Raw genomic sequence first — 23,543 nt, 5'->3', positions numbered from 1 at the left:
CCGGATCAAGTCGCAAAATTAAAATAAAATTAATTAATCACAGCAAACGATCAAGAATTTTCTAAGCTACATTTTACTCTAATCCGATTACATAAATATAGCTAACATGCAGAGTTATGAGATGATTTCGAACGATTAATAGCTATAAACCATACAGAGTAGCAAACTTTGAAATGTTTGAATTTGTCTAAATCAGAATTCTGTCATTTGGTTCGGTCTGACTTAACACCGACCAGTTGACATCGTGAGACGTTGTATATTCAAATCTTGGCTGGGAGAGACTATTAGAGTCAATAGGATCGGGTCCCTTCCTTTACCATCGGACATCTGGTGAAGCATACGGTAAACTACGGTGGATCAGACAGATAAGAAAAATGGTTCTGTTTAACAACCCCACGGGCACCCAGAACAGAGGGGCTCTACGTGCGAGATGGCTCAACTTGGTCTTGCGGTTAGTGCCTTCTGAAACGCCTGGAAAATAGGCGACGAGTAACCCAAGATTGAGTTGCATACAGTCGACTCGTTGAACAGCACGAGGTCTCTGCTACTAACGACGACAACGAGGATCGTACAACTGGTCCCGTAAATTTTCCTGTGCTCTAAGCAATTGGTAGCAAAAATTTCAAGCTTCAAAGTGCAGAACAAATTTTCGTCTGGGGGGAGTTTGGAAAAAGGGAGTTTTAAAATAAATGCCTAAAGATGATCCTGAACCTGCCCCCCAGGACGAGAACAGGCGAAGTGCATGAGCTCGCTGGTATGGATATCCTGGAAACTAAGTTTGATGCATAGCTAAAATATGAAGAGAGATGTTCCCGCTCAGTACATGAAATAATTCAAGGTTTGGATTCATTAGGTTAAGGCTTTAGTTTTAATAATAAAATTGGTGGACAAGACACAAACACGTATCACTCTTACAACATTTAAAGATAAAAACAATATTAACAAAAATTATTTTTACCTACGAGTCGACCGGTTTCAGGCATTCTATGCCTATCATCAGGACGATGCCGATGTCCAACTGATTACGCATTGTTTATCTGGTTGTATCCACGTCGAAGAGCGGGAGAAATTGTTAACTTGATCTCACTTTTTTGCCAATCCAAAGAGAGGGGAAATTATTGGTGGATCATCTCCATTCATAAGAGGTTTCTCTGCTTTAGTTTTAAGTTAGATAAATATGTAGGTAGGAAGAAGCATTTCTGTAGCGCATTGTACACTTCTACGAACTACCAGAGGGATCTCGGCAAAAAGGCACAACGTTTAAAAAGCAAATATGTTGCGGCTTCGACTGTTTACCATACCCTAAGATGCCCAAAATATATTCGCAAGCAAGTTAGCGGAAGACCAACCAAAATTATGGACGCAGAAGGACATCGTTCTCTTTCTCGTGTCTTCAACAACAAGCCCTCTGGTTTGGCTATTATTTAAAATGTGCACCAGATGAATGTTTGAAGAAAATTTTGATCCCGTTTCTAACTACAAAAACACCATGCAAATGCAGTGTTTTGGCCGGATAGAGCATCATCGCATTAGTCCAAAAAACACAATCGTTCCTGAATGCCCATTCGATCCTATTTGTACCCAAAAACCACGACCCAACAAATCTGCCTCAGTGTCGCCCTATCGAAGATTGCGTCGGGATTTTGAGCTCCTAGTTGTACAAAAATAACTAGAGAGCCACGAATTGCAAAAAGTTGATTGGTAGAATCAAGAGATGCATTCGCAAAGTTGACATGACGGCCGTACAAGGCACCTGTTCTGAGTCAGAACTTCTGACATCAAACGAAAGCTTTCACGAACAGCCGATTACGGACCATTTTTAAATGTACACTAATTTTTTTTTCAACAATGGACAATGTATCTTTCTTTTCGGTAAATCAGATGTTCTTCATGTATCTTTTTCATTTTTCGACAGTTTGAGAAACAAATTCCAAAATTTTAGAAATTTTAGTTGTCACTCGTTATCTCTTTCCCTTAACGAGCTGTAAAAAATCCATCAAAAAAATAACACATTTTTCAATTGATTTTTTTTTCTGAGATTCCTTTGGACTTGAAGATCTCCTGAGAGATGTTTAATTTGCATAAACAAAATACACTACTTTCACTAGCGACAAACAGTCTTCAGAAAAAATGTGTATTTTAACATATTAAATAACTTTGTAGATTATTTGAAAGCAGTACAAAAAATCCTGTGCAAAGTTATTGAGCATAATTGATTTTTAAGTGCTCTTTTAAGGCACATTATTAGATATCGCAACCAGAAAAAGATAGACAGTTACTACATTCAGCAAAAAAAAGCAAAGCGAAACCCTAGGTGCTATATTTCGTTATCGAAACTTGACCTACTGTTTTTATACGACAGGCTTCGCAGCCAGCTGTTAGAATACAGGACAATTGCTACGATCCTATTGATTCCAACAACCTTTTCCACCCGAGATTCGAACCTACGACGACTGGCTTAGTACGCCTGCATCATACCTCGAGGCCAACTGGGAGGCTACATTGAGCAAAGTTACTTATTTTATTATGTTCTGAAACTTTTTGGAAGACATTTTTTTCAACTAATTCAAAAAACAAAAGTTTATATCACCCTAATAGGTGAATTCTCGGTCACCCTAACAATGCAGAACAATTCGTTATATTTTATTAATAAATTTCTCAAAAGGCACCACCCTTGAAAATATTACGCATTTTTACCCAATTGGGTATTTTAATTTTTCCAAAAAAGCTGCTTTTTTACCTTATTTGATAGCCCGTCGTTTTTTGAATCTAACAGTTCTTTTTTATTTCAATTGAGTCAATATTTGAAAAAATGAAAAAATTAATAAAAATCAAAAATAGAATGATTTGCTGTTTGACAGATATCAACCAAGCCGATTGATTGAAATGATGTCAAAAGTTCTCTTCCTCTCTTCTATCTTTCTGATAGAGCTTTTCATTTTGACCGAGCTTTTGACAGCTCCCATATGAAACTTGTATCGTCTGATGATCATAGTTTATCTACCCACTGTGTAGTCTAAGGCGAGTTGAGAAGAAAAATGGTTTACTTATAAGCTATCGTCTAATTCCAAAAAATGTTTTTTGATGAAAAAAATGCTTTTTTTTATTACTTTCACTCGTCATATTTGGAAAAGTCTTCATGTGACTTTACAGTGACATCATATCTTATCATAATATGCGAGAATTTAAATACCGCTAAAATACCCAATTGCCAATCGCCAGATCGTTATTTTCGGATTATGGACCATTGTTCACTGATCACAATTACGTTTTTACTAGTCAAAAGCAGAGTTCCCCAATGCACAAATTTTATTAATTTAGTTAAACACCGTTTATAGTCCGCGGATTATTAATACTGATGGTTGAAGACAGTTTTACTTTAATCGATTTCGATATTACTATAAATTGGCACCTTTTGTTATCGGTTATCAGTTATCAACTAGTTTGACCGAGTGGCAGCTCCCGCATTCTTGTGATCAGCAATGAAGCTGGTGATTATTGCGGGCGAACGAAAGCTTCAACATGTCGACCAACTTCGTTGTAAAAAAACTGCAAAGTATACAGCCCTAAGGGTTGTACGAAAGTGTGACGTAGGACTGTATCAGATCATTAGATCAAAGACTAATGTAAACTGTATTTCTGGTATATGTATGTTTATAAGAATCTGTGAGTGTCTCCCAGTTGGCTTCGAGGTATGACGCAGGCCGAATAAGCAGATCATCGTGTGTTCGAATCTCTACTGGGAGAGGCTGTTAGAGTCAATAGGATCATAGCATACTGGCCCAGCAATTGTCCCGCACTATAACAGCTGACTGCGAAGTCCGTTGTATAAAAACAGAAGGTCAAGTTTCGATAACGGAATGTAGCACCTACGCTTTGCTTTGCTTTGCTTTGAGTGCCATTGTTTAAGTGAATGTTCAAAAGATTCAGATTCAATTCTTCATTGAATGCAATAGAGGCTTTGAAAATACGTGGACGGGGGGTGCACAAGTACAACGCCTGCAACCATTGAGACATAAAGATTTCTTTTAAAAATCACTTGTGTGCATCATAAAGGTTGAAATAGTAATGAAGGACCAGCCCACAGATTATTTTATTAAATATGATTATGCGAAGCTTGACATGTTTCAATAATCTTACTTTAACTCGCTAGTGGCCTTTAAAAGGGCCATTGGTTACAAATAACATTAAAGCCAAAGCACGTTCATCGCAAATGTGACGTGCCATTCGAGTGCCCTTCTCTTTTGACATGAATGGCAACAGGCACGTAAGTTAGCGGTGTCGATTCACTCTCTTTTGATTCGACAAAGTTTTACTAGTTTACTTTCACCGCTTGTTACATAGTAGAAAATATGGCACATACGCAAAAATTTGTTTTATTTGTATGAGAGTCCTTATCCTCCTACCACAGGGGGAGGGGTCTCAAACCATCATAAAATAAATACAATCCTCCAGAAAACCCCACATACCAAATTAGGTTTCATTTGCTTGATTAGTTCGCGAGTTATAAAGATATTTGTATTTCATTTATATGGAAGCCTTCCCCCTTCTCCTAGAGGGGAGGGGTTTCAATTCACCATAGAAAAAAAATCCTGCCCTCTGAAACCCCCAGATACCTAATTTGGTTCCATTTGCTTGATTAGTTTTCGAGTTTTGAGGAAATTAATGTTTCATTTGTATAGAAGCCTCCCCTCTTACGCCCTTCTTAAAATTGCTCTTTTACCTCCCATAAAATTGCTGGTAATTTTATCCATCGAACGACATATAAATTGTTCAATTTCGTTCAGTAGTTTAGTAGTTATTAGCATTTGAAATCTTTCATTCTAACGTTACACTTCTATTTTCGTTTTCACAAAGTGCACCCCTTTCCAATATAGAAAACAAAGAGGTAGTCCTACGTCAACAAGTAGGGTAATAAGGCCATTACAAATATTTTATAAAGTTTTTGTCCTTCCGGTGTTGGGCCACTGAAGGGGGAGTCGAAAAAAATCAAAGAGATTTTTTTAATCGAGAAAAAGAAATGGATTTAGGACATTTTTGCTTAATGTTTAAACGTGAAAACCAAATCTATTCTTGCTTTTAATATATACACTCAAAAAAATCCACACGTCAAGTTTACGTATTCTCATCCATCAAACTTTTCATGTAACATTCACGTGAATTGTTGGTAACTCGCACTCACTCTAACCAGTCTACGTGCGATCCCGGTAAATTTTATCAATTTTCCCATTAATTAGTACATGAAGTTCACGTAAGTTGCTGTACAGAAGTTTACATGAATTTTCACGTGGATACGACGTGTCGATTTTTTTGAGTGACGTTATTATTTTCCATGCAAAAATCTACAAAAAAGAGACAAAAACGAAAGAAATTTTTTTTGGCCGTTTTTTGAAAATTCCATTGTTCGAAACGCTATTTCGAATTTCCATTTCTGCACTCAAATTCAGGGTGTCGATTTCCTGGAAAAACCTGGAAAATCAGGGAATATCAGGGAATTCATTTTTGGATCAGGGAAATCAGGGAATATCAGGGAATTTCGAAATTCAATCAGGGAAATTTTGTTCACTCGGCAATATTGTACATCAACTTTGGAATGAAATCAATTTTCGTGTAAAATACACGCAGATTGATCGGTTGAATTAAAACTTGTTACATGTCTAGTGGCGATTCGATTATCTTTCAGTTTGCCGTAAATTTTTTATTTGTTTTGCGCCGTACAATTGTCAGACTTCACTCGCTGTAGTGCTCGAAATCAGCAATGGCAGGCCTCACGCACTTCACGGTGCAGACATCAAGAGTACAAAGCGGGATACATACTGTTATTTACACGCAATCTACAGCGTTTTCACCAATTGCAGAATTTTACACTCAGAAGCCCCAAGCATTGATCATCTTCCTTCAGTGTCCATGATTCATGTCCGTTAAGGGTTACCGGGAGCATTAACGTTCTGTAGAATTTGCGTTTATGCGAGTTGGCAACCTTCGGGACTGGTTCAGCTGGGTTCAGCGCATTACGCAGCGCAGAAAGCTTACATGTTTCTCTGTTCTGACGTGATCCGCAGTGAGCAAGCGACTTTTGGCCTGGTTCTTCTCAACTGTCATTTTCTGGCATTCGACATCAAACAAGCTGTTACACTCACCCTTATTCTGCGAGGCGAGTGACGTAACTAATTTGGAGTCATCGCGAATGAGGTGACAATTGTCACCTAGGAGACTCGCTTTGTCTCCTGGCGAGTCGCGGCGAGTGACAATTGTCGTATTGAGTCACGTGACTCGCAGAATAAGGGTGATTGTCTTCCCCACGTCGTGCCTATCACTTCCCTCGTAGTTGTTGGCGCCATGACGGATCCTCCACAGCCTACTTAGACTTAAGTCTTATTCCCTGTCGTCCTGCTGTTCTGCGATTCGTTGATCAAGCTTTCTGGTGTACTCCACTGCAACGTCATATGCCGTAAACCGCTAGATGTTGAAATGCAACATCCTCTCAGTGCGAGCCTTCGCCGATTTCGATAACCTTGCGTGGATCTTACGACGAGATAGTGGTCAAAGTCGCTAAGAAAAGACTGTATATTGTGACTTCCAAAAAGTATTGACCTGGACCTTGACAGGATCGATCTGGGAGCTAGAGTCTTGAATTTTCAAGTTGTGCGAACCCCAAAAATCCTTTCGAACCTGTCATAGAAATCGTCCCTAGCAAAGCAAAGCAAATTCTTGAGCATTAACCGTCACTAGACATTATCCTTCTTTATCGACAGACTTCGAAGCCGGCTGTTAGAGTACAGGAAAATTACGGGGTCAGTGCAACGATCCTACTGATTCTATCTAACAAAAACCGGCTAGCCGAGAGTCGAACACAACTGGCTTGTTAGATCAGCATCGTACCTCGAAGCTAACTGGGCGGTTCAATTCGTCCCTGGTATCATCGAATTTATGATTTGTTGGTGACTATACGTTGATTAAGCTGTAGTTGAAGAATTTGCCTTAATTCTCAATACCCATATACGGTCATCGAACCGAACGGCCGGCCACCGAACTACCTTCGAGTCAACAAGCTCTCAAGCCTCGATAGTTGCAATCCGAAATCATGACACACAGCTTTAGTCTTAACTTCGCATACTGTCCACCATTGAGGGTTGAAATATTTGCCATTTCGACATTTTCTAACAATACATCTAGCTAAAGTTTTGCCGTACCTCGAAGCCAGCAAAACGCACATTTTTGTACCAATCTTTGAGGAATCATCTCTTTAACCCCATACATTTTGCAGCAAAGATAACAAGCTGAAACTTCCAGGAAAGTTTTGTTTTAGTTTAACTGAAAACCCGCAGACATGTGTCCACCTTCCAGCGGTAAAGTTACTAGTTTGAGCTGACTGAAAATTAGCAAGATTTGTTATGTTTACAGGGCTGGAATTTTGTTGTATGTAACATCTAAGCTTTGTGCAAAAACAGGTCGATTAGTTTGTTTCTCAATCTTTGTTTCTTTGGATTCAAGTTGATACGTCAAACATAACTGACTCGATAGAAGAGGGCGTTTTCGAAACGCTGGTAAGAAATAGGTTAAGAATCTTTGATATGTGTTCTTAAAACATGAAGAAATCTAGCTTTAGTTTTCAGCAGCTCGCATAAACCATGCTAAAGGGTTAAAAACTTAAGCCAGAAATCGCCCAAATAAGCTTGATATTCGAGTTTTGAGGGTCAGGGAAAAATATTTAAAGCATCAGGGAAAATCAGGGAAAGTCAGGGAATTTTATTTTTGGATTTGAGTCGACACCCTGAAATTAATCCGCACATAACTAATGGAAAATTTCCATATTATGTGCCACATATAAACACAATCCGCCCAGTAGTACACATGAAAATTATGCATATGAATAGTATGTGCAAATTTTAAACGTAAATTTTAAAAACACATAAATGGTAACTGTTTGGCACATAAAGTTCATTTACTGGGCACATGGAAAAAATCTATGTGTGAAACACATAGAAACTATACGAAAAGTTTTCTCAGTGTGTTTCGTGCTAGAATCGATAACTCAACTCGTACAGTCATTTCAGGCTGTTCAGTTTTTTCAGGCTGTTGAGCTCACAGACAATTGATTTTATAATAAAAATTTAGGCCTAATGGAAATGGCCTAATGCAATGGCCTAATTGCACACCACCCAATTTTTGCGCGCTTCGTAGTGTTTGCACCTTTTCTCGACGGTTTATTGTAATATGTTAAATGTAATTTAGCAACAACATCGGCTATACAATTTCATCATCCATCAAATGTTACGATTTTTTCCTGTAAATCTTCATGATTTTTAAGCGTAATAATAAATTTTCTGCCGTGTGTCCCAGTTTCGCCTTCACCAAACGATTTTCTTGTCAAAATCATTAAGAAAGTTGATTTACAAAATAAGCTTTCACCGAACGTTAGATGTAAATAAACATGTTCTATGGGTTTCGCAGCATTGATAGAAATTTACTATACTCAAGTAAATAAAATTGAATCTTTATAACACAAATTGCCGATAAATTCAATAATTGGAACAACATACTACTCTCCTTCCAGTTTTATTGCGCACCTGTTTTTTTGTCCTAACCACTGTTTTTCTGCAACGCACGTTTGACAGTTCACTTCTCTGAGGTTTTGCTTTTTGTTTATCAACGCAAGCAGTGGGAGCCGTAGTTTTTTGTATCGCGATTTTTCCCGAATTGCCCATGCTATTAATTGTTTCAAAACGCGGAAACTATTTTGTAAAATTATGAATGCGCATTTTATTTTGGTGTAAAACAAGCTAATTCATAATTGTGTAGCATGTAAAAGCATCAAACATAGTCACAACCCATAAAATAAAGCGATTATCCGCGATCTCATTCCACATGTAAGAAATCACGGTTTTCTCTTAAGCTTTCTCCACTAGTCGGTATGCAAATTTCATAATAAATACAGTCGATCTAATTGATGTACCACAGACTAACACTTCGAAAAAATTTTCTAACAAAACGTCGTTTCAATGACATCCCTAAAACTTAGAAAAAACACTAGCAGCTCCTGGTACAGTCTTCGCGCTATGCAAAGCAGCTTGCTATAAATTTTGCAATGCTATAAATTTACTTGTATATTATCGGACAACAGCGCTAGCGCAAGAGAGCGGCGTTCTCGCGTAGCGACTGTTGTTTAAGTCTTGGCTTAAGTGAACATTTGAAATGATCGTTTTTATTGGAGATGGAATGAGGCTTCAGTGTTACGTCTGTTAGTCTATGGATGTACTGTCATACTCGATGATTCATCACAAAAACGGCATTAACTAGGCATGTTTTTCACATTATTTGCAAAAAACTTCAAAATACAGAACAGGGGTAGAATGCACCACAGCGGGATCGAACAGTTATAAAATATTTTTAATTTGCAGTACATGTTTTGTTTCAGATTATTCATTAAAAATGTAGCAATATTATATATTGTATAGGACTTAGAATTTGCCTTAAACCTAATTGTACTTTGTTTAACTTACAGTATTTCATCACACATCAGTTGGAGAAAAATAAATGAATACATTTTATTGCCAATTATGTTGAGATATGAACCCATTATATCCCAGCAAACAAACGTATGGACAAACGCTATAACAAACGCTTCCGCCATTTTGGAAGCCTAGTTTTAGGAGTTTATACAACACGTGATTATATGTAAATTTGCTGGTTGCGTTTAACGCCTGGCTGTGCAAACTTGGTGCGTTTTGCCCACGGGTTTTGGCGTTTTGCCCCACATAATGATTTTGACTCTTGCTAAAAATCGTCAAAAATAACAAAAAATACCGGTTTTTATTAGGAAATTTCACCAGGAGTAAGTGTAAAAAAGATTCCACAGTCTTCTTGAAGTTGAAAAACGTGGAACAAACACACCGTTGCTCTGCCAAATGATGTTTTGCTTAAGCGGTATGTTCTGCACCACTTCACCCTAATAACAAAAAAGTTTTCGTCTCTCCGGAGTTAGGTCACTGAAGGGGGGGGGGGGGTCGAGAAAAAACAAAGAGATTTTTTTAATCGAACAAAAAAATATGAATTTTAGGCATTTTTACTTAAAGTTTAAACGTGAAAACCAAAGCTATTCTTGCATTGAATAAATACGTTGTTATTTTTATCCAAAAATCTACGAACAAAAAGACAAAAACGAAAGAAAATTTTTTTGGCCGATTTTCGGAAATTCCACTGTTTGAACTTCCATTTCTATTTCGTGCTAGAAGCGTTAACTCAACTCGTACACTCATTTTTCGAGTTTTTCAGGCTGTAGAACCCACAGACAATTGATTTTATAAATAAAATTTAACTCATATCCTACAAATTTTTTTTTTGTCCCCCCATTTTTCAAGCCAATTTCCAAGGGTGGGTGACAAAAACTTTGAAAATGATTTGCAATGGCCTAATGAGGAAAAGTAAAAACAAAAGCTGTGCAACAATTGAGCGTTAGGTATGCAATGATAAGATTTGAATGTTATTTTGGTGTGCAATAATTCGGTGCAGAGTTGCTATGCAAAAAACGTATTTTATGCGGTTTTTAGGAATTGTACACAGATGGCTATAGGAACCTATTTTATATTATTCAATCGGCATAGTAAGTGGTTTTGCAAAAAAAAAATCTGCTTTATTTGTTCAAAATCATCAAATTGCTATAAACGAGTTAGCAGTGCAACAATGGACAATTTACCCTATGTGGCGTTTCTCCTACGAGATTTACATGGGACAAAGCACATCAAAACATTTTATTTATATGGTTTTGTAAAATGTCTAATCTAAAGCGTTTTGTACATAACTATTAATTCTAGTATTAATTATGGTAATAGAATACTCGCAATAATATATGAATAATCGATCTCATCATGGCTTCATCATAAGAATGCGGGAGCTGACAGTCGATCCAAGTAGTTGATAGCCGATAACCGATAACAATAGCAGCCAATTGCTATAAAAATATCGAAATCGATCAAAGTAAAACTGTCTTCAACGTTCAGTAGCAATAATCCGTTGACTGTGAATGCGTTATATTCTTCTATACAGTGTTTAATTGAATTAATAAATCTTGTGTATTAGGAAATTTTGCGTTTGACTAGTAAAAACAAAATTGTGAGTGGTAATTTAATCGAAGAAAAACATTCAACTATCGGTAAAAGAAGTATAAAGGTCTAGCCAGCCGCTCTGAAAATTACAAGTCTAGCGTTAGTTTCCATTTTAACTGTTGTAACCAGTGCAGAATTGTGTCTTATGTATTGGAGATCTGCTAATAGTCGTTCTAATTCAAGTGCTATTGATGATGCGATTGGAATAGACCTGTACTTATTAATCAAACTTTTCTAATTTTAACTTTTGACGTAAATATTTATTCAACATTATTAATGTATAAAACAATTATTTAGAGAATTGTTGAACTAAACCAAATTAGAGTACTTCATTATGTTCATTAACGTGAGATGTATGAAAGAGTGGCGTAGGATAGTATATATTTATTTTATCAACTTACTACAGTTGCCGTTCTAATTCGGAGCCCGTATTTGGATCGTTGTGTAAAATACTTATTACGTGATGAATCCGTAAGGTCAATTTTGTAACCGTTTTCTCGTGTGCAGAATAGTTATATGGTATTACAATCCCATTACTGACACGTGAATCTACACGATTGGTCGATCCTCCTAAAATGCTGTATGTAATAGTAGTTTTGAAGCGAGATCCCAGTTTTTGAAAATAGTCCATAAACTCGATTGTGCTAGCCAGAGTGCGTGTATCGCTAGCAAAATACGTAAATATATTTTAAAATGCACATAAATAAACAATGGAATACTTCTATGGTTACTCATTTCTGTTCTCTATTCTAATCGATGTATAGCATTTAACCTCTGGTATAACGACGTGTTCCGATTATCCAAGAGCCTGGAGTGGAAACTACTTATTAGCTTATACGTGCTGCTACAAATCGGTGAATGCGCGTGTGCAGAATAAGTGGGATGCAAAGTATCGCTCCTAGCTAAGAGCTTTTACGTAATTTTTTAATTTAGTTTCAATAGAAAAGTTAGTAAAGTAAAGTTGTTATTTACTGTTATCAACTTTTGTTTATTAATCAAATCAATTAATCAAACAAAACATATGCCATGTTTTTGGCACAGTTAATAACTTATTATATAACTTTACAACACAGTTATACTTAATTTATTTATTTATTTATTTATTTATTACGATGATCCAGAATTAGAGTTAAACTAAAGTTTAACAGTTTAAATTAAAAAGCCAGTAAGAGGATTTTTTGGCTTAGGAGTTTTTTTTTCTAAGAACTTATTAATTTTCACAATCAGCGTACCACAAACGTGTAATGCATTTTCCAGTCACTGGCGAAATGATTCTAAGAAACCCAGTGTCCCAAGCTGGAACCGCCTACCAGGCTTAAGCTGGTGACAGAACTGTGGCAGTTAATGCAACACCATAGGCTTCCTTAATTACACCCTGCGCAAGCAATGGGCGCTAGCTGGTACAGAGGTATTAGAACTCGTCTCACAAATAGGCAATTGTATGTTCAGTGACTATAAGAAAAAATATCTTTCACATAAGAATTACCGAATTATTACTATAATCGTAATTTGTACCATCAATCTACTGTACATTTCAGTTATGAAACCAGCTTAAGTTCCTTCCTGCAAAGTGGTACTAACACGCCCTTGCCTAAGTGATCACTATGATTAGGATGGAACACAATAAAAGTCGCTGAGAGCACATATTCAGTCGATCAGTTTGAGAAGCAGATTCGGATAATCCGCGCAAATTCGATCCACGTTACTACTGCTGCTAGTTGATAATGATTTCTGTGTTGTTAACAATCGTGCTAATGTTAGCAGTGGTAAAATATGTGAAGTACAGGCAGCAGCTCTCCTTTACGAACCTTTTGCCATCAGTTTTACCATGTTATCCGATCATCGGTAATGGTCTAATGTTTCTCGGAAAAAGTAAAGAACAACAGTTTATCAACTTTGTCGAGGCCACTAGGAAGCCGGCCAGACTGTTTTTGGTGTGGCTCGCGGTTCTACCGATTGTTGCAACAAATGATCCAGATATGGCACAGAAGATTTTGAGCCACCCAGAATGCCAGGAAAAGTCATATATGTATAAGTTCTTCAAACTAGATTACGGTTTATTTTCATCAAGACGTGAGATTACCACCAAACGGTGAAAGCCACCACCTCTAAAATGTATTTTATTTTAGATTGTATTTGGAAAGGACAACGGAAAGCTTTGAATCCAACCTTCAACGTGAAGATTTTAAACGAATTTATTCCAATATTTGATAGGTGTTCCCGGAGTTTAGTAAGAAAACTGTTCACTGCAGCTGACGGCAAATCAATAAAAATCATTCCATGTTTTCTTCAATGCACTTTGGAAATGGTATGTGGAACTACCTTCGGGGTGGATATGGAAAAGAACCCTGAATGGGCAGCGATTATGAATATGATCCAAAGGTAAGAAAGTAGACAAAACATTTACAATATAACTAACACATCAATGATTACTTCGGAAGAATATTTCATTTATCATCTCAGCGGATTCTTAAATTGCACTATCATTCGGATTTGGTGTACAGATTTTCAAAAAATTACCGAGAGGAAACCAAGTTGAGAGAGGAAGCCTACTCAATTGCAAATGCGGTAAGTTGATACTCAACCATTTTTAAAGTTTCGCTCAAAATTATTAGTCACTAGCTAATTACCCGAGCTAACTCGCGGCCCCTTTGTTTCTAAGTCACTTGTACATCTGTTATTGCAACAAAAATTCTCGGAACGCAAGAAACAAAACCCTTTCTCTTCATTTGAATGTGTCTACTTCCTTTATCAGCTCTCCTCTCCGGTTGTACACTAGCCACTTGTAAATCTGTCTTCAGTTCGATAATCCCTATAAAGTGAGGCAAAACCATTTTTACGTTTTTGAACCTCCCCCTTGTCAATGGCCACCCGTTTTCTTGCTCACATTCCTTGTCATACCGCCCCTCCCCCCTTTCCGCCTGTTGGCTCCATTGGCGTAGCTAGAGGGGGTGCCTGGGGTACCAGGCCCCCTCCCGAAATTTTCCTCGTTGAAATTGGAAACCGGGAAAAAACTCAGTGTATATGTTCCCGCTGTGTAGATATTTTCTTTTTCACTAGGAATCGCAAAAGCGTAGTTGTCGTCGTCGTCAGTAGCTTAGTAGCCACCCCGGCTCATGCTGTTTCAAGCATTCGCCTCCATTCAACTACATCTTGGGCCACTCGTCGCAAATCTCCCAGTCACAGAAGTCGCAAATCGCTTTCGACCTGGTCAAGCCATCTTGCACGTTGAGCCTCCCTGTTCCTGATGCTGGTGCAGTTGTTAAAGAGAACTGTTTTCGTCGCACTGTAGCTTACTGACTTTCGCCAGATGACGATGGCAATCTTCCAAACAGTGCTTGAAGCTCATGATTCATACGTCTCCGTTACTCTCCGCTTTCAGTTTGTACTTTGCCAAATATCGTCCCCAGTACCTTCCGCCCGAACATAGCGTATGTCTAGCGTTTTGCGAAGGGCAAAGGAAGCCTAATTTCCCGCTTAAATGCGCAACTAGATCCCCTTACTAGTGTTGTTGTCTGCGTGCACCAGCAATCCCAAATACATGAACCCATCTGCCACTTCTAGTTCGTCGCCATCAACAGTTACCGTCCGCGAGAGGCACGCGTTTGTTTCCTTTGAGTATTTAGTCTTGGCCGCATTTATGTTAAGAACATTCGTCCTAGATTCCGATTTCGTCGGATAACCCCTTCAAGTGCGATGTTGAATAGCATGCAAAATAAGACGTCACCTTGCCCCAACTTTCGCCGCGTCTCAAAGTAACTCGAAAGTATCCCCGAGATGCACACGAAACACAACACTCTCTCCAATGTATCACTGCTCAGTTGCGTCAGTTTATTCGGAAAACCGTGTTCGTGCGCGGACAGATTGTACTCCCGACATTTATGGTAATTGCGCGGACCCTCATCAAGCCCGCCTGGCATTTCCCTACAAAACCTTGTCCTATCGGTGACTGCCAGACTAACAAGATCATAAACAAAAATTTTTTGGAATGCACCCCCTAGGCCCCCTCCAGGGAAATTTCCTAGCTAAGCCAATGGTTGGCTCTCTCCCAATTAGCACACCGTTCCGTCACGTAGGCGATTATGCATCCGTTTGCTCTCAGAAAATCCCTACAACGGAGAGAAAAAAACCTTTTTTATTTTACCTACTCCCCCTTCTTGTCGCGAAGCCACTTGCGCAACTGCAATTGGTTTAAATCGAAGACTCCAGAACTCAAGACTGGGCATAGAAGGAGGTTCTCATATACACAGCAAAGGATGACACTACTAACGCCATCCCTTATCCCACTGCTACTGCTTATAAGTGTTAGTGATCGTACCCATCTGAAAGAATGTATGCGTGTGATGTTGATGTACGATGTCATACAATGATGTTAGTATGGCTGTGATGGTAGAGTGATAGCACATGTACAAAGTACAACATAAAACTTACGACCGTCATTCATCGCGATTTGTCAGAGTGCCAGAGAGGTGTCTAAATGCAAGAGAAACGCAACCTATTTTGTATATTGGAATTCCCCCGCTTATTACGAACTACCCCCATTTTGTCAACCCTCCAGTGCTATTAGCCTTACGTTAAAGAATATATGTGTCAAGTTTGATGGACAACGATCAAAGCGTTCTGGAGTTATGGTGGAACATACATACATACAAACATGCATGATAGAGAAAAACGACCGCTTGTTTTTGCTTCAAGTTTGGATTGGCTTTTGGTCACGGGTTGCGTTCAAAAATATTTATTGTTGGTTTACAAAAAATACCCCTTCATGTTCAGGACAAAACGTACACAAATATTTCTTTTTCGTTTATTTAGTGCCCTGAAGATGAACGAATATTTTTCGAAGCGTCGGTTGTAAACCTAAAATAAATATTTTTGAAAGCAACCCGTGACAACAGCTTGAAAAAGGATCGCAAGTTGACTGTGAGTGCGTGAATGCGTACGCTTTCTGCATTAAACTTACGCTTTGAAGACGATTAGATGACTGACTTTTGAATCCAGCCAATCAATCGCTTGCGCCACTGCCGCCACTATCCACAGCAAAAGTTTGTCGCCCGGAGTCGGTCCGACGCAAGCAAAATGTTCGTTAGTGTTGCACGGCGTCCGACCGACTTCTTCCATGCACATGTAGTGATTGTTTTTTATGGTATTGAGTCATTTGTTAGTGCGGTTACTTTTCGTTAGTGTGGTGACTGCTAGCCAATTGACTGTTTTAAAGTCATTCGCTGCTCCAAACAGTAAAAGAAACTTGATCGAAACGAAAACGTAAAAACAGGTCGGAACGCATTCGTTCTGCTGTACAATCGGAGGTATGACGGAGTGAACTGCTGGTTGTGTTCATAGCGTTCGTATTCCACCACCAAACGGACGGTGTGGACCCTAATATAAATACAAACATACAAATAACCCTAATGTGAATACAAACATTCAAATGCATTAACTTACGTTCACTTTTATATATATAGATTTCTTTTTCTGAAAAAAAAGTCATGAATTGTCCATGACAGCACAAGTAATTTTTAATTAAATAATCTTTTACTGTTGTTAATGACTCTTTACTATATGTTACCCATCCGCCATTTTGTATTGTTTGTTGAGTTGTTTCCTATTTCTGATTTTGTCTTTTTAATGGCCTAATACAAATATTTTATAAAGTTTTTGTCCTTCCGGTGTTGAGCTACTGAAGGGGGAGCGAAAAAAACAAAGAGATTTTTTTAATCGAGCGAAAAAGTGTTTTAAGCGTTTCTACTTAAAGTTTAAACGTGAAACCCAAACCTATTCTTTCTGTTTATATACAAGTTATTATTTTCCATGCAAAAACCTACGAAAAAAAAAGTCAAAAATGAAAGAAAATTATTTTGCCGATTCTCAGAAATTCCAATGCATGAATTTCCATTTCTGTTTCGTGTTTTTTCAGGCTGTTTCAGGCAATTGATTTTATAAAAATAATAAGGCCATTGCAAATTATTTTCAAAATTTTTGTTACCCCCCTTGGAAATTGGCTTGATTAAAAAATAATTTTTAGGATACGAGTTAAATTTTTTTTATGAAATCAATTGTCTGTGGGCTCTACAGCCTGAAAAACTCGAGAAATGAGTGTACGAGTTGACACAAAATAGAAATGAAAATTCAAACAGTGAAATTTCCGAAAATTGACCAAAAAAATTTTCTTCCGTTTTTGTCTCTTTTTGTAGATTTTTGCATGGAAAATAATAAGGCCATTACAAATATTTAAAAAAGTTTTTGTCCCTCCGGTGTTGGGCCACTGAAGGGGGGGGGGGGGCAAAAGAAAAACAAAGAGAATTTTTTAATCGAGCAAAAAAATATGGAATTAAGGCATTTTTATTTTAAGTTTAAACGTGAAAACCAAATCTATTCTTGCTTTTAATATATACTTTGTTAATTTCCATGCAAAAATCTACGAAAAACAGACAAAAACGATAGAAAATTTTTTTGGCCGATTTTCGGAAATTCCGCTGTTTGAATTTCCATTTCTATTTCATGCTAGAAGCGTAAACTCAAAAACTTTTGAAATGATTTGCAATGGCCTAACGTATATAATAAATTCTATTTTCTATTTTCTATTTTCTATTTTCTATTTTCTATTTTCCATTTTCTATTTTCTATTTTCTATTTTCGATTTTCTATTTTTTATTTTCTATTTTCTATTTTCTATTTTCTATTTTCTATTTTCTATTTTCTATTTTCTATTTTCTATTTTCTATTTTCTATTTTCTATTTTCTATTTTCTATTTTCTATTTTCTATTTTCTATTTTCTATTTTCTATTTTCTATTTTCTATTTTCTATTTTCTATTTTCTATTTTCTATTTTCTATTTTCTATTTTCTATTTTCTATTTTCTATTTTCTATTTTCTATTTTCTATTTTCTATTTTCTATGTCTGGTTTCATGTTTTTTGTTTCATATTTTTGTTTTGTATTTTTCGCTTCCTCCTGCTGCTTTTTTCTAGTTCCTGTTCTTTAGTTTTCGAACTCATTTTACATTTGCCGTTTGTCAGTTGACTTTTACTGGCAGTCATATTCTATTGCTACATACTATTATGTATATATTTTCGAATCTAATTTTCAAAGTTCTATTTTAATCTATTTTAATCTGTTTACTAATCTGTATTTTACAATTCTCAATCACTTTTGTCTGCTTTAAGGCCAAGCCAGCGCACTAGAGAGAGAAAAAAAGACGAAGCAAAACTTTCAATGAGAGTGCGCTTTTATTAGATGGTTTTGAATACTCAACTGTAATGACATATCATATCAGATACAGGTTTTACACACAATGGTGTATTCGAAAAACTATTCTGTAGCGTTATTTAAGAAATAATCAAGATTCTCCAAATGCTATCTTTCTCGTTCGCGCTGCCTCAGCCTTAATTTCCCCATTTCACGTAATCAAGCTGAAAAAACCAGCAGCAACCGCTTACGCGTATCCGCTCTTGATGATGGTTTGGAAAACACACAATTATGATCACGTTTGCACCGCCTACTTAGCTTCGAGGTACGATGCTGGTCTAACAAGCCAGTCGTCGCATGTTCGAATCTCGGTTAGACGGTGCTTGCTTGATAGAGTCAGTAGGATCGTTACACTGGCCTCGTAATTTTCCTGTACTCTAAAACAGCCGGCTGCGAAGTCTGTCGATAAAGAAGGGTAATGTCTAATGACGGTTTAAGCCCATGACTTTGCTTTTTTTTATGATCACGTTTACTTATACTAGCAACTAAACTGATGTGATATGGTATCACAGAACAATTCTACTTCTTTTTATCACGGAAGAACACAAAAATTCCCTTCTGATATGAAGATATAGAGCAATTTTCATTCACTAGCACTTGCAGCATTTTGTTTTCAATTTCAGCATATGGTGCTCTATTTACACTACTACCAATGTGTGTGAAATTATTCTATCGTGTTGACATAGCTAGTATTTGAGTGACAACCACTTGCTTCTGGTGCTAATGTATATACACGATTCAATGATACACTAGCGCCAGCAGCAAGCTGTTGTCACTGCAAAACTAGTTATCTTCGAAGAACCGGTATATAGGCAATACCGAAACGTTATCCATCGGTCTCTCTTTTGATCTGTTTTTGAAAAGCATTTAATCCCTATGCTGGCTATTTCGGCCGGTTGGATTTAAAAAAACACAGACACCACTATAGAAAATGGGCTTAATTTAGTCGCAGCGACTTCATCATTTCTCGCGACTATAACTCAAATTCAGTTGCGTTTCACTAAGATCAAAATACACGCCGATATTCAGTAAATATTATTCTATCAACTGGTATAAAATTCTAAATACGAAAATCCAAACAATATAGTTTCCTGTACCTAAAAATGAAAAATAAGAAAACTTATCCAATTTAATTCTACTATGTGTATTTTATTCACGACAGATATGTATTTCGCCTACGACTTGCAGGCTTCCTCAGTGTCTGTTTTCGAACTGAGACACTGAGGAAGCCTGCAAGTCGTAGGCGAAATACGTATCTGTTGTGAATAAAATACATATAGTAGAATTAAATGGGATAAGTTTTCTTATTTTTTATTTTTAGGTTTCGTATTCTACTAAGACGCTTCAAAAACTTCAGTCATAGTTTCCTGTGTTTGAGATTATAAATTCCTTCTTAGCAAGTAATAAATACGAGCACTTAAACTGCAATTTTGACTTGATATTCCATGCCAGCAAAATGACTGTTTACAAAAAAAAAATACTTCCAACTTGCGTTTTTTACTTATCTTACTCATGGAACACTTTGTGACAAACAGGTTTAAAATTTCCAATCGGGAGAGTCAGCTGTGATTATTTTTTATATATCAAGCATCAAGCAACTTTCAATGTTGAATAATAATGTGCTGATTAATGAACGTACTGCACTGTAAACATATAATTTGTTCAATTTCAAAGAATTGAGATACCACACCACAAGTATTTAACATATTTGTCTTTTATAATGGCAAAACAGAAGCACGTGCGAATCCATATAAAAAAATAATTTCTATTGTTACAAAAAGTTGCACAAATAAGTAAATTATCTGTTTTTCTTTCGCTAGAACAAAATATTCAAAATAAAATTCATATTGTAAGACTTGATCGGATTTATTAACAGAGCCGAGCTTCGGAATTCAAATGAGTATCATGAAAAACAATGTTACTTTCAGTAACGAATCCGACAATTTATTTTAATGTCAACATTGTTGCACAGATTACACCTACTTTAAATTTTAACTTTTGTTCGAAATCTCCACGTGTGCTTCTGTACAGTTAAGTCGCCATAAACGGCGCTACTGCATATTTATCTTCTAGTAACGTATATTTAAAAGTGAATAGGTACTGGGAAATCCAACAATTCACATACTTACCAACTTGTCGTCAGCAATTACTTTGTGTTTGCTAAAAAAAAATCGATTGCTTTCCGATCTTTAAATATTTATTTTTCATACATTTACGAAAGTAACTCAAATATACTCCTCGAAATGTATATAGAATAATTTTGTAAATATAATGCTTTGGCTTCTGTTACGTGTGCACTTAATAGCTAAACTATACTTTTACCGTACGATACTTACCACTTACTGTTCATACCAGTATAATTACACTATTACCTTTGATAAAAATGCTTGAGAACGTCCTTAAACTGAATTTTCAACCAATTTTTCTATCAGATTCTTCAAGGTGCCATCGAACGTAACGCCAAAGAAACCACTCCGGGAACAGTTCCCGCAAACAACGCTCCGGAAAGCGATTGCTTTCGTAAGCCACAAATCTTCATCGATCAGCTGATTGACCAAAAGAATGGTAAAAAATTCGAACGCATTGAGATTCTGCACAACGTGTACACAATGATCGTGGCTGTAGGTATAATCTCGATACTTGGAATTCTCACACGACCTGAAAACCATATATATTTTCACAGGGAAGTGATACTTCCGGGACCCAGATGGGCTACATTTGTCTGATGTTAGCCATATATCCGGAGCTACAGCAGAAAGTGTACAATGAAATTATGAGCGTATTCCCAACGGAGACGGAATTAACACTTAACCCAGAAACTCTGCGGCAGCTGCAGTACACCGAAATGTTTATCAAAGAGTGTCTTCGACATTTCCCAATAGGACCGCATCTCTTTCGAGAGTCTATGCAGGACATAGAATTGGACGGTACAACTATACCCAAAGGTACTATGCTGTGCGTAAGCATATATCAGATTCATCGAAGAAAGGATGTTTGGGGTCCAAATGCTGATAAGTTTGATCCGGAAAATTTCTCCCCGGAACGTAGCGAAGGACGACATCCGTTTGCATTTCTTCCGTTCAGCGGAGGACCTCGTAATTGCATCGGCAGCCGGTACGCGATGATGAGCATAAAGGTTATGCTGGTGCATCTGCTACGGAATTTCCGATTTAAAACAAACTGGACACTTGAGGACATTCGGTTCGAGTTTGATTCTCTGCTCAAGCTTGCTGGTGAGCCGGAGTTTTGTTTGGAACGTAGAATATAATGCGACTTTCATGAATCATAAGCGGAAATTCAAACTTCTAACTGAATAATTAACTATATACCTTTCATTGCATGCGTTCTGCATCTCTTTATTACGGCTCAAAGCTGTAGGATCAAAAGATCAATTTGCATCACTTCTAATAAGTGAGCTAGTTATTTATTGCCATTGTATACAACTCCATAGTTGAGTTGTTCTGTTAACATACATATTATACATATGTATATAGTTTATTATAATGCACATTATATAGCTTATACGATCGCAATGGAATTCACCTAGGAACGTTTGTTATGAGTTATAAATTATCATGTTACATTAACCATTTTTCTTAATAGTATTTATAACCCCATATAATAAATAAATTGTCGTCTAAATCATATTATGGTGTAGTATTTTATTAAAACATTCATTCAGTATAAATTGTATTTTGATCACAAAGTTAAATTAGTCTTTTGTCTGTCGTTTTATATTTACTTTCGCTGCCCAAAACTAAAGCATAAAATTACAATTGCCAAACTTGAATGTCTTGGATTCTCTGGTTCCTTACTGAATTGGTTACACTCCTACCTGGATGACCGCAAGATGGCAGTAAAAATTGCCGACTCGCAATCGACATTTTTTGCAGCAACATCTGGAGTTCCACGACGAAGCCATCTAGGTCCTTTCTTATTTCTGCTATACCTCAATGATATTCATTTACCACTCAAGTGTCAGGAATTATCTTATGCTGATGACTTCAAACTGTATCACATTATACAAAACGTTGACGACCTAAAGCCGCCCAGTTAGCTTTGTCGATCACGATCTCAGCGATCCAAGGATGTCCTCAAGAAGAATATCTCTCCCCTTGCTTTGGTCACTGGCATTGGCGTAGCTAGAGGGGGTGCCTGGAGTACCAGGCCCCCTCCAGAATTCTACAGGCTCCCTCCAGAAATTTTCCCCATTGGAATTTAAAAACTGGTAAAAAATCAGTGCATATGTTCCCGCTGCGTAGATATTTTCTTTTTCACTAGGCATCGCAAACAAGTAGTTGTAGTCGTCAGTAGCCTAGTAGCCGCCCCGGTTCATGCTGTTTCAAGCAGTCTTCTCCATTCTACACCATCTTGAGCCACTCGTCGCCAATTTCGCGGTCTCAGAAGTCGCAAATCACTTTCGACCTGGTCGAGCCATCTTGTACGTGGAGCCTCCCTGTTCCTGATGCTGGTGGAGTTGTTGAAGAGAACTGTTTTCGTCGCACAATAGCATATTGACTTTCGTAGATGACGATGGCAATCTCTCCAAACAGTGCTTGTAGCTCGTGATTCATACGTCTCCACCACTCTCCGCTTTAAGTTTGTACTCCGCCAAATATCGGCGTAGTGGCGTATGCTTCTGGATCGTAGCGTTTTGCGAAGGGCAAAGTAGGCCCGATTTCCAGCTTAAATGCGCCGCTGGATCCCCTTCCCCTAGTGTTGATGTCCAGGGTCTCCAGCGTTCCCAAATACACAAACTCATCTGCTACTGCAAGTTCGTCGCCGTCAACAGTTACCGTCCGCGGTAGGCACGCGTTTGTTTCCTGAGTTTGTTTCTTTTATGTATTTGGCCTTCGATGCATTTATGTTTAGCGCAATTTTCCTTGACTCCGCTTTCGTCGGATCACCCCCTCAAGAGCGATGTCTCAACCGTGTCTCAACTTTCGCCGCGTCTCAAAGAACCTCGAAAGTGTCCCCGAGATGCACACGTAACATATCACTCAAACCAGTGTAGCTCTGATCAGTAGAGGAAAACCGTGTTCGTGCATTATCTGCCATAGCTAGTCTCGATCGACTGTATCGTCTGTTGCTTTGAAATCAATAAAGATGTGATACGTGGACACGTTCTACTCCCGACATTTCTGCAAGATCTGTCGGATGGTAAACATGTGGTCCGTAATTGCGCTGGCCTTC

The 23,543-nt window shown here is 37.6% G+C and overlaps 1 protein-coding gene across 1 annotated transcript; it reads left to right on the top strand.

Annotated features, from left to right (window-relative positions):
• Positions 1–12,829: 12,829 nt before the first annotated feature.
• Positions 12,830–21,618, top strand: LOC128739802 (probable cytochrome P450 313a2). Its single transcript, XM_053835305.1, has 5 exons — positions 12,830–13,178; positions 13,235–13,487; positions 13,547–13,673; positions 20,783–20,971; positions 21,034–21,618. The coding sequence occupies exons 1-5, from the start codon at positions 12,830–12,832 to the stop codon at positions 21,616–21,618; spliced, it is 1,503 nt and encodes a 500-aa protein (XP_053691280.1).
• Positions 21,619–23,543: the final 1,925 nt, after the last annotated feature.

The sequence above is a fragment of the Sabethes cyaneus genome, chromosome 3, assembly GCF_943734655.1.
Source record: "Sabethes cyaneus chromosome 3, idSabCyanKW18_F2, whole genome shotgun sequence".
NCBI classification, from domain to species: domain Eukaryota; kingdom Metazoa; phylum Arthropoda; class Insecta; order Diptera; family Culicidae; genus Sabethes; species Sabethes cyaneus.
The sequence above is the reverse complement of the archived record's forward strand: the minus strand, read 5'-3'. Positions and strand labels throughout refer to the sequence as shown.